This window comes from Erythrolamprus reginae, chromosome 13, assembly GCF_031021105.1.
Source record: "Erythrolamprus reginae isolate rEryReg1 chromosome 13, rEryReg1.hap1, whole genome shotgun sequence".
Taxonomy (NCBI): domain Eukaryota; kingdom Metazoa; phylum Chordata; class Lepidosauria; order Squamata; family Dipsadidae; genus Erythrolamprus; species Erythrolamprus reginae.
The window spans coordinates 3,168,264-3,180,769 of record NC_091962.1 but is presented as its reverse complement, the minus strand read 5'-3'; the positions used below and the strand labels follow the sequence as shown (position 1 = coordinate 3,180,769).

Below are 12,506 nucleotides of genomic sequence, written 5' to 3'. Positions count from 1 at the left end.
CTTCCTTCCCTCCCTCTCTTTCTTTCTCTCTCTTGCTTTCTTTCTCTTGTTCTTTTTCTCTCTCTCTTGCTTTCTCTCTTGCTTTCTTTCTCTCTCTGAGCTTCGCGGCACACCTGACCATGTCTCACGGCACACAAGTGTGCCGCGGCACACTGGTTGAAAAACACTGTTCTACACAGCCCTGGAGGCCCTATGGAGCTAGCTTGTTTTCCCACTTCCAGTCAGATCGGAAGGTCTGTTCTTCGCTCTCCCCAGGCTTCAGAAGCTTTCTAGGAGCCTGGGAGGGTGAAAGTGGCCTTCCTCCTGCCCCCCTGGAAGCTGGAAACGGTCCGTTTCTGAACTTCTAGTGGACCTGGAAGGCCCAGTTTTGCCTTCCCCAGCCTCCAGAGGCTTTCTTGAAGGCTTGGGAGGGCGAAAACGGCCTTCCCCCCCCCCTTCCAGAGGCCAAAAACACACTCCCAGAGACTCCGCATGAGCCCTTTACTTACTGCGAAAAAGGCTGCTGGAGCCTCCTGGGAGGAGAGGGGTGTGTGGCCAGCCGATATATTTTAATTATATCTTTATTAATTTTCATTAAAAAGACAAACAGAACAAACATACATTTAACATATATTTGGAGCTACATTTGCCCCACTTATTGTAGAAGTCCTTCTAATACAGAAAAAAGAATACACTAACAATTTGCAAATTCAACATAGTAATCTGAATGAAAAGAAGATTTTTTGTTTTTATGTAATATAACCATTAATAACTGTAGTTATAGAAAAATAAACTCTTTTAATACATTTACTCGTATTTTGACAGCGGCTAGGATAGTATATGCACAAAATTGGAAGGGAGAAGATATTCCCAAGGAGGAGGATGTAATAAAGAAAATTATAGAATGTGCAGAGATGGATATGATGACAAGGCGGCTAAATAATCAGAATTTTACAATATTTGGAATAAAGTTTATACATGGTTAAATAAATAAATAAATAAATAAATAAATAAAATAAAATAAAATAAAACAAAAATTCAAATGACGTGGCCAGCCGATATAAACTGGCCAATGCTCATGGCTAGAGCTGATCTACAGCAATGGCTCCCATGCCAGCAGATATGGCACACATGCCATGGGTCCGCCATCATGGTGCTAAGCCAACATCGAATAGAGCATGCTCAGAGTAGTCCTTTAGCAAAGCTCATCAGGCACTGGAGGTAGTTTTGACTCCTTGCCTTACAAGAGGTGCAAGCCTGGTTGCCTGTCCCACGGTCAGCTCTATGGAAGGATGGGAAGAAAGAGCGGCCCAAGCAAGATCCTCCCCGCCCCCCGCCCCCAAACACACACACTCACAGCTTGACACTCTGCTGGATGACCTTCATCCAGGTGTTGCGGTCATCCCGTGATGCAGCGTGAACCTCGTACATCTCGGGTGGAGTGTTGCTGATCAGGAACATGCCCTTCTCCTGGTTGGCAATATCACGGACAATCAGGTTCTGGATGGAGATGACAGCTGGCTTGTCCTGAAAGGAAAGAAGTTTGTTTAGACTCTCCACACAGACATAGATAGATGATAGATAGATAGATAGATAGATAGATAGATAGATAGATAGATGATAGATAGATAGATAGATAGACGATAGATAGATATAAGAGAGAAAAAGAGATGATAGATAGATAGAAAGACAGATAGAAAGATAGATAGATATGAGAGAAAAAGAGATGATAGATAGATAGACAGATAGATAGATATGAGAGAAAAAGAGATGATAGATAGATAGATAGATAGATAGAAAGATAGATAGATATGAGAGAAAAAGAGATGATAGATAGATATGAGAGAGAAAAAGAGATGATAGATAGATAGATAGATGATAGATAGACAGATAGATAGATATGAGAGAAAAAGAGATGATAGATAGATAGATAGAAAGATAGATAGATAGAAATGAGAGAGAAAAAGAGATGATAGATAGCTAGAAAGATAGATAGATATGAGAGAAAAAGAGATGATAGATAGATAGATATGAGAGAGAAAAAGAGATGATAGATAGATAGATAGATGATAGATAAGACAGATAGATAGATAGATAAATATGAGAGAAAAAGAGATGATAGATAGATAGATATGAGAGAGAAAAAGAGATAATAGATAGATAGATAGATAGATAGATGATAGATAGACAGATAGATAGATATGAGAGAAAAAGAGATGATAGATAGATAGATAGAAAGATAGATAGATATGAGAGAGAAAAAGAGATGATAGATAGCTAGAAAGATAGATAGATATGAGAGAAAAAGAGATGATAGATAGATAGATAGATATGAGAGAGAAAAAGAGATGATAGATAGATAGATAGATAGATAGATGATAGATAAGACAGATAGATAGATATGAGAGAAAAAGAGATGATAGATAGATAGATAGGAGAGAAAAAGAGATGATAGATAGATAGAAAGATAGATAGATATGAGAGAGAAAAAGAGATGATAGATAGCTAGACAGATAGATAGATGATAGATAGATATGAGAGAAAAAGAGATGATAGATAGATAGATAGATAGATATGAGAGAGAAAAGGAGATGATAGATAGATAGATAGATAGATAGATATGAGAGAAAAAGAGATGATAGATAGATAGATAGATATGAGAGAGAAAAAGAGATGATAGATAGATGATAGATAGATAGATATGAGAGAGAAAAGGAGATGATAGATAGACAGATAGACAGACAGACAGACCTTGGAGGTCTTCTAGCCCAACCCTCTGCCTACAGCAGGAGACTATATTATCCTGGACAAATGGTTGTCCAATATTTTCTTTGAATTCTCCAGCAACAGGACACCCAAAACTCCAGGAGGCATCCATCATCATCCACTTTCAAAAGTGAATTCATAGAACAGAATAGAATAGAATACATACACATGTAACATATATAACATATTTTTGCTGATAATGAAAAGGAAGGGAGACTAGTATAGACCTATTTCAAGCTATTTTGCTTTCATCAGCTAGCCATACCCTTACCGGGATTTGATCCTGGGGAGTCTCTGCCTGTAAGGCAGTAGCTTTAACCTCTACACAAGTGGGTCTCAACCTGGGGGCTGGGACTCCTTGGGGGTCAAATGACCGTTTCACAAGGGTCACCTAAGACCATGGGAAAAGACAAATTTCCTCTGGTGTTAGGGACTAAAGTTAGGGACTAATGCCTCTATTCTGGCGCCTTGGACCATATTTTTACAATCCGGCCAATCAGGTGTTGACAGTGGGGGTGTCCCTCTGACCTTCCTGCCAATCAGCTTAAAGCTCTGATGGGAGAATTGGCATTAGACTTGTGTTTGGGGGTCACCACAACCTGAGGAACTGTATTAAAAACATGTAACTCTTCCCTGGTATAAGCTGAGAGGAGGAGAACCTGTGGTGTAGAGGTTAAACAGACTCAAACTCAACCTGGATAAGACGGAGTGGCTGTGGGTTCTGCCTCCCAAGGACAATTCCATCTGTCCATCCATAACTCTGGGGGGGAATTATTGACCCCCTCGGAGAGGGTCCGCAACTTGGGCGTCCTCCTCGATCCACAGCTCACATTAGAGAACCATCTTTCAGCTGTGGCAAGGCGGGCGTTTGCCCAGGTTCGCCTGGTGCACCAGTTGCGGCCCTATTTGGACCGGGAGTCACTGCTCACAGTCACTCATGCCCTCATCACCTTGAGGCTCGACTACTGTAACGCTCTCTACATGGGGCTACCTTTGAAAAGTGTTCGGAAACTTCAGATCTTGCAGAATGCAGCTGCAAGAGCAATCATGGGCTTCCCTAGGTATGCCCATGTTACGCCAACACTCCGCAGTCTGCATTGGTTGCCGATCAATTTCCGGTCACAATTCAAAGTGTTGGTTATGACCTATAAAGCCCTTCATGGCATCGGACCAGAATATCTCCGGGACCGTCTTCTGCCGCACGAATCCCAGCGACCGATTAGGTCCCACAGAGGTGGCCTTCTCTGGGTCCCGTCGACTAAACAATGTTGTCTGGCGGGTCGCAGGGGAAGAGCCTTCTCTGTGGCAGCCCCGACTCTCTGGAACCAGCTCCCCCCGGAGATTAGAACTGCCCCCACCCTCCTTGCCTTCCGTAAACTCCTTAAAACTCACCTCTGCCGTCAGGCATGGGGGAATTGAGGCATTCCTCCCTCCCCCGGGCCTATACAATTTATGTATGGTATGTCTGTGTGTATGTCTGGTTTAATAATGGGGTTTGTTAAATTTTTTAAATTTATTAGATTTGTTGTGAATTGTTTTATTGTATGTTGTGAGCCGCCCCGAGTCTACGGAGAGGGGCGGCATACAAATCTAATAAATAAATAAATACAAATCTAATTTATTTATTTATTTATTCATTCGATTTTTATGCCGCCCTTCTCCTTAGACTCAGGGCAGCTTACAACATGTTAGCAATAGCACTTTTTAACAGAGCTAGGCTATTGCCCCCACAATCTGGGTCCTCATTTGACCCACCTCGGAAGGATGGAAGGCTGAGTCAACCTAAATAAAGCTTCTGCCTTACAGCGTTTTGAGACTTGGGTGTCTGATCACAGATGGAAAAATAAAAGGGCTCTTACCAGGGTGGGGAAAATATACTTTTGATCCTTCTCCTGCAGGAAGATGAGAACGTCCGTCATCAGAACCACCAAGACATCGCAAAAGGGAGAAGGGCGACAGGGGAGAAACACTTTACTGCAGGGGTCCACAATCACCAATCCATGGTCAACCACCAAGCTTTGAGCTGTTAGGAACTGGACCACAGAAATGGCGGGTGAGTGTACAGGTATAGCCGCCCCGAGTCTTCGGAGAGGGGCGGCATACAAATCTAATAAATTGAATTGAATATATCCCCACTCGCGAGTGTGTGCGTGTGTGCTCCATTTGCATGAATGATGGGTTCAAGTGTCTGTTGCTCATACACGTGGACATGTGTGTGCGCGCTTGCCCACCGCTTGCACAGAATCATCCCCTCTCTCCGCCACCTATTTGCAAAGCCAGAAACTCTGGTTTAAAGGTAGTCCTTGACTTACAACAGTTCATTTAGTAACCCTTCAAAGTCGCAATGGCACGGATAATCGTTTTATCTTTGCAGCATCTCCTTAAACAGGTCATCAAAATTCAGATGCTTGGGCAACTGACTCATATTTATGACGGCTGCTGTGTCCCAGGGTCACTGATCTCCTTTTGTGACCTGCTAAGCAAAGTCAATGGGGCAGCCAGATTCACTTAATAGAATAGAATAGAATAGAATTTTTATTGGCCAAGTGTGATTGGACACACAAGGAATTTGTCTTGGTGCATATGCTCTCAGCGTACATAAAATAAAATATACATTTGTCAAGAATCATGTGGTACAACACTTAATGATTGTCATAGGGGTCAAATAAGCAATGAAGAAGCAATATTAATAAAAATCTTAGGATATACGCAAGAAGTAACAGTCATGCCGTGTTACTATTTTAAGAACTCCAGTGATTCATTTAAACAAATTGGGCAAGAAAAGTCGTAAATTGGGGCAAATTAACAAATTTCTCGCAGCCACATAAATTCTGACCTCCGTTGTGGTTGTAAGTTGAGGACTACCTATACCAGTGATGGCGAACCTTTTCGGCACTGAGTGTGCACAATCAGAGGGGCCGTGCTCTGGAAAGGCTGAACTTCCAGGACGATCAGCTTGCCAGCGCAAATGTACAGGGCGGTTTTCGGCACTGCCGCGCACAAGAATGGCTAATCCAATTGGATGAATGTGGATGGTTGTTTTTAGGAAGATGGGGCTTTTAAAATTTTTTAATATTAGATTTGTGATACGCTTTGTATTTTGTATTTATTCCTGTTGTAAGCCGCCCTGAGTTGGTTGAGAAGGGGGGGCATAGAACTCTAATAGAATGAATGAATGAATGAATGAATGAATGAATGAATGAATGAATGAATGGATTGCGCTCCAGAAAAGCCTTCCTCTCTAGAAATCTCTACATGGGGCTACCTTTGAAAAGTGTTCGGAAACTTCAGATCGTGCAGAATGCAGCTGCGAGAGCAGTCATGGGCTTCCCCAAATATGCCCATGTTACACAAACACTCCACAGTCTGCATTGGTTGCCGATCAATTTCCGGTCACAATTCAAAGTGTTGGTTATGACCTTTAAAGCCCTTCATGGCACTGGACCAGAATACCTCCGAGACCGCCTTCTGCCGCACGAATCCCAGCGACCGATTAGGTCCCACAGAGTGGGCCTTCTCCGGGTCCCGTCAACTAAACAATGTCGGTTGGCGGGCCCCAGGGGAAGAGCCTTCTCTGTGGCGGCCCCGACTCTCTGGAACCAACTCCCCCCAGAGATTAGAACTGCCCCTACTCTCCCTGCCTTCCCTAAACTCCTTAAAACCCACCTTTGCCGTCAGGCATGGGGGAACTGAAACACCTCCCCCGGGCATGTACAATTTATGTATGGTATGTTTGTGTGTGTGTTTGCTAGTAAATGGGGTTCTTTTTAAATCTTTTTAAATATTTTAAATTTATTTGGATTTGTCATGAATTGCTGTATCTTGTTGTGAGCCGCCCCGAGTCTGCGGAGAGGGGCGGCATACAAATCTAAATAATAAATAAATAAATAAATCTCCTGGGAGGAAACAGGGCCAGAAAAGGTGGGGAGAAACCTCTGTGGGACCTCTCTAAGAATCTCCTGGAAGGAAACAGGGCCGGAAAATGCGGGGAGAAGCCTCCGTAGGGCCTCTTTAGGAATCTCCTGGGAGGAAACAGGACCGGAAAAGGTGGGGAGATACCTCCGTGGGGCCTCTCTAGGAATCTCCTGGGAGGAAACAGGGCCTCCACCCTCCCTGTGGTTTCCCCAATCACATGCATTATTTGATTTTACATGGATTCCTATGGGAAAAATTGCTTCTTCTTACAAACTTTGCTACTTAAGAACCTGGTCACGGAACGAATTAAGTTCGTAAGTAGAGGTACCACTGTATAGTGGCAATAATTATTCCATGATTCACCATAAACACGGAGAGAGAAAAAGCCTCACAGCATGAGGCAGCCCTACGAACTCCAACCCATAATATCGTCTGGTCCAGAAAGGAGAGCTTAGGGCCTGGCTTGCAAGAATGACTACACATAGTCCTAGACTTACAACAACTAGTTTAGTGACTTTTCAAAGACACAACGACATTGAAAAAATCCTCGTGATGATCACATGATCAAAATTCAGACACTTGGCAACTAACTCGTATTTATGACTGTCGCAGTGTCCCCGGAGGGACATGGGATCTCCTTTTGCGGTCTTCTGGCAAGCGAAGACAAGGGAAGCCAGATTCACTTAACAACTGGGCTACTGACTTATCAACCACAGTGATTCATTTAACAACAGTGGCAAAGAAGGTCGTAAAAACGGGGCAAATTTCATCCTAACAAATGTCTCACTTAACAACATGAATCTGGGGCTCTGTTGCGGTCAGTAAGTCAAGGACTACCTGTATTAATTCATTTGACCTTTTTGCAGGCTTTCCTTAGTTCAGAACCTAAATCACGGAAGGGATTCTTGCCGCTTGAGAAAGAAAGGACGCTGCCGCACCTTTGAAGCGCCCCGTGGGGGTCTTCCAGAGCATGCAGCCGTCATGGACCACTTTCCGCCGCAGCATCTCCTCCTTGGTGAAGGCCCCCCGCTCCTGGGGCAGGAGGGCCTTGGTCCGCCCGTCCAACCGGTTGTAGATTTCCTGCAGCCGGGCGTTCTTCTCCTGGTTGTGCACTTCCTGGTCGACGGTGGAGATCAGGTCTTTGACCAGAGACAGGGCTGAGCTCAGGTCTTTCTGGTCCACTTCGTTCCCTGCGGGTGGGAAAGAGAACATTAGCGGATGACCTGAGAGTCTGGCAAAGGGACGGAAGGTGAGAAGAGAGAAAACCCACACTGGCAGGCAATTCAGAGGCAGCTGCTCAGCCCAGGAGGGGAGACACATGGCTTTCAAAGCAAGAGACCTTAGTAAACTCAGTAGAAAGTGTTGTGGTTGGCTCATGGCCAGTTCCTCTGGTCACTGATTTTGACTCAGAGGAGCCGGGTCCGTCAGATCAAAGAAGACTTGTCTGGCTTAACGAGGAGTCACAGACAGTGAGGGGGAAGGAGAGGTGGATGTGGAAGGTGCTGGAGAGGCAGAGAGGCCTGCAGAGCCTGTAGGATCTTCAGTCAGAGCCTCATCTGGGATAGATAGATAGATAGATAGATAGATAGATAGATAGATAGATAGATAGATAGATAGATATGAGAGAGAAAAAGAGTCAGGGTGCGTAGAATGCTGGGACGCCAGGAGCAGCTGCGCAGACGCAGACAGAGATTCTAAGGCACAGCTGTCAGCAATCAAGGTAGCTGAAGCATCGGACCAGAATACCTCCTTGACCATTTTCTGCTGCACAAATCCCAGCAGCCGATTAGGTCCCACAGAGTGGGCCTTCTCCGGGACCCGTCGACTAAGCAATGTCATCTGGCGGGGCCCATGGGAAGAGCCTTCTCTGTGGGGGGCCCCGGCCCTCTGGAACCAACTCCTCCTGGAGATCAGAACTGCCGCCACCCTCCTTGCCTTTTGTAAGCTGCTGAAAACTCACCTCTGCCGTCAGGCATGGGGAAACTGACATCCCTCCTATTTTGGTTTATGTATGGTTTGTTTGGGTTGGGTGGTTATTTTATTATAAAGGTTTTTTAAATTGTGTTTTTAAATATTGGATCTGTACATTGTTTATTATTGTGGTGAGCCGCCCCAAGTTCTCTGAGAGGGGCGGCATACAAATCTAATTAATAATAATAATAATAATAATAATAATAATAATAATAATAATAATTGTTATTATTGTTATTATTATTATTAGTAGTAGTAGTATTGTTTTATTATTATTATTATTATTATTATTACTGTTGTTATTATTATTATTATTATTAAAAAGGGAAGGGCTTGAGAAAGGCGGTGTGGGAAATTATTGTTTGGATTTGAGAGAAACAGAGACATTGATGCTTCGCGATATAGCCTTTACTTTGGACAACTTTAGAATTCTGACACTCATTCCAAATGAGTAATTGGCAGAAGCAAGCCAGAGAGACTTTTGTTGCCAGCTTGAGCTGTTAACCCTGACCTTTGGATCGTAAACCAACAGTCCTTTGCAGCTGCTGTGGCTCTAAGCCAATTTTGTACATAAAGAGAACTTTACCTTTTGCAAGTTTCAGTGGTGTGTGTGTTTGTACACTGCCAAGCAGAACAGAAATAAGGCTGGGAGATCCCTAAAATCCAGGTTTATTTTAACCCACACATCCACTTTATGGCCTGTTTCTGTGGCTCCCCTTGAAGTATTTCTAGCAGGGCTTCCAGATTCTGTAACAGCTTCGTTCCTTATGCCACCCATCTGGTAAACATGCAAGGTTCATTTCTGTCGCCATACATGTACATGTCCAAACTAGACCGTGTTGTTTCTCCAGGTCATATAATACATGTGGGCATGTGCATAATTTTTGCATTTATTCATTCATTCAATTTTGTATTGACACGTTTATATAATGTATACTGGAGGCGGAGGCTCTTTGAGAGCTCTTATGCAAGGGAATTTCATTTTAATGTAGGGAGATTAGTGTACATTCCAAGTGACAATAAAGCTCTTCTAAGTCTATGTGGTGGTCTTGCAAATACAGTGGTACCCCATCATACGAACTTAATTGGTTCCAGGAGGAGGTTCGTAAGGGGAAAAGTTCGTAAGATGAAACAATGTTTCCCATAGGAATCAATGTAAAAGCAAATAATGCGTGCAAATCCTTCAGGAAAATCCCAAACTTTAGAAGGGAGGCGAACAGAGGACAGGGAGGAGCAGCTAAAGGGGGCGGGTGGAAGAAGCAAGGCTAGGCTAAAGGGTGAGTGGGAAGGAAGAAAGGCAAGGGGGGGGCGCCCCTCCCTTTTCTTTCTTCAAAAGACACCGTTTCAGTGCCTTTGCAAGCATGCAAAATCTTTACTCCTCCACGCTGCCCCTCCCTTTTCTTTCTTCAAAAGACACCGTTTCAGTGTCTTTGCAAGCATGCAAAATCTTTACTCCTCCAAACTGCCCCTCCCTTTTCTTTCTTCAAAAGACACCGTTTCAGTGCCTTTGCAAGCATGCAAAATCTTTACTCCTCCAAGCTGCCCCTCCCTTTTCTTTCTTCAAAAGACACCGTTTCAGTGCCTTTGCAAGCATGCAAAATCTTTACTCCTCCAAACTGCCCCTCCCTTTTCTTTCTTCAAAAGACACCGTTTCAGTGCCTTTGCAAGCATGCAAAATCTTTACTCCTCCAAGCTGCCCCTCCCTTTTCTTTCTTCAAAAGACACCGTTTCAGTGCCTTTGCAAGCATGCAAAATCTTTACTCCTCCAAACTGCCCCTCCCTTTTCTTTCTTCAAAAAAAAGGGGGGGGGAAAGAAACCCCTTCATCCCAGCAGCAGCAGGTGAAAATAGTTCGGAAGAAGAGGCAAAAAAATCTTAAACACCGGGTTCGTATCTTGAAAAGTTCGTTAGAAGAGGCGTTCGTAAGATGAGGTACCACTGTACGTGACAACGTTCTGGACCAACGTAGCAAGGACAGTGCAGAAAATGTTTAAAATACAAATATGAGTGAAACCTGAAGCTTCCCTTTTTAGCTGTGAAAATGAACAAGTCTATTGGAAAACAATTTGGGGTGCTTATTCTTTTACACGGTGAAGATTGGACTTGCCAAGCACAGGAAAGAAAAAAGGGATGCCGGTAGTTGTAGAATGGATTTTGGCAAAATGAAATGCTTTGATCAGAGATAATGGACTAGACAGCTTTATAAGAGACGGGGAAACGCTTGTGGACTTTCTACGTGCCAAGCATAATATCAGATGGATTAACAGAGGGAGTTGAAGATTAGTGCAATGTTTAACTTAACCTATATACACACACACACACATACATTCTGTACATAGACTAACAAACCTGGGCCTAGAAAGCCTAGAACTACGGCGCCTAAAACACGATTTGAGTATTGCCCACAAGATCATATGCTGCAACGTCCTACCGATCAATGACTACTTCAGCTTCAACCACAACAACACAAGAGCACGCAACAGATTCAAACTTAATACGAACCGCTCCAAACTTGACTGTAAAAAATATGATTTCAACAATCGAGTTATCGAAGCGTGGAACTCATTACCGGACTCAATTGTGTCAACCCCTAACCCCCAACATTTCTCCCTTAGACTCTCCACGATTGACTTCTGCAGGTTCCTAAGAGGCCAGAAAGGGGCGTACATAAGTGCCCTGGTGTGCCTTCCGTCCCCTGTCCAATTGTCTCTCCTTTCTCTCACTTATCATATATATTTTCTTTCTTTCATATATCCTCTCCTCCAAGTTCACTTTACCTTTATATATATTACTACATGTCTATTTTTCTTCCTATGTATTTGTGTATTGGACAAATGAATAAATAAAAATAAATAAATACATAGAAACATAGAAGTCTGATGGCAGAAAAAGACCTCATGGTCCATCTAGTCTGCCCTTACACTATTTCCTGTATTTTATTTTAGGATGGATCTATATTTATCCCAGGCATGTTTAAATTCAGTTACTGTGGATTTATCTACCACGTCTGCTGGAAGATTGTTCCAAGGATCTACTACTCTTTCAGTAAAATAATATTTTCTCACGTTGCTTCTGATCTTTCCCCCAACTAACCTCAGACTGTGCCCCCTTGTTCTTGTGTTCACTTTCCTATTAAAAACACTTCCCTCCTGGACCTTATTTAACCCTTTAACATATTTAAATGTTTCGATCATGTCCCCCCATTAAAATAACATGCCATACTTTAAGTACTAGAAATACATTTCTCAGGCGATAGAAACAGTCCATACTACAAATTTGAAAAATTGATGTCATAGCTATTAACTGCTGATGAAAGGGTTTTTTTCCCTTAAAAATAACAAGCCACTAAAAGACCACCTGTGCCCCTCCTTCTCAGGTACCTTTGGAGTTTTGCAGGATTCGATTGACGAGCCCAGGATATTTGGTGATGCGCTGAGTGACGAGGAGAATGCATTCTTGCATCCCATGCCGCCGAAGCACCGTCGAGCGTGACAGTTTCTAGAAACATTGAGGAAATGCACAGAAGGATTATTACGCAGAATACAGTAGTACCTCTAGATACGAGCTGCTCTACATGCGAGTATTTCAAGATACGAGCCAGGAGGGGAGAGACATTTCTGTTCTAGTTCCGAGCTGAAATTCGGGATATGAGCTGAGCGTCCACTAGGTGGCGCAAGAATCCTTATCTCGGAGGGGAAAACAAAGTCTAAAGCGATTTGTTCCAGATACGAGTTTGCTCGAGATACAAGCTCCCTTCTGGAACCAATTATGCTCGTATCTAGGGGTACTACTGTACAAACAATTCATCTTTCATTAAACAGTGTGTCATCTGGGTACAAAAATATTTTGTGCAGCAAAAACTTTACAATCATCTTC

General features: G+C 43.3%; 2 protein-coding genes across 5 annotated transcripts in view; both read right to left on the bottom strand.

Annotated features, from left to right (window-relative positions):
- Nucleotides 1-12,506, bottom strand: part of FRMD8 (FERM domain containing 8) — a 543,310-nt gene that overhangs the window by 95,641 nt on the left and 435,163 nt on the right. The gene's annotated exons all lie outside the window — the stretch shown is intronic.
- ARHGEF2 (Rho/Rac guanine nucleotide exchange factor 2) overlaps nucleotides 1-12,506 on the bottom strand; it is a 292,733-nt gene that overhangs the window by 31,002 nt on the left and 249,225 nt on the right. For all 4 annotated transcript variants that reach the window (XM_070766661.1, XM_070766662.1, XM_070766664.1 and 1 more), the window contains 4 exons: nucleotides 12,011-12,128; nucleotides 7,600-7,850; nucleotides 4,605-4,682; nucleotides 1,337-1,506 (listed from right to left, as the gene is read on the bottom strand). In XM_070766661.1, coding sequence (XP_070622762.1) covers nucleotides 1,337-1,506; nucleotides 4,605-4,682; nucleotides 7,600-7,850; nucleotides 12,011-12,128 — 617 coding nt within the window. The remainder of the gene's footprint in view (nucleotides 1-1,336; nucleotides 1,507-4,604; nucleotides 4,683-7,599; nucleotides 7,851-12,010; nucleotides 12,129-12,506) is intronic.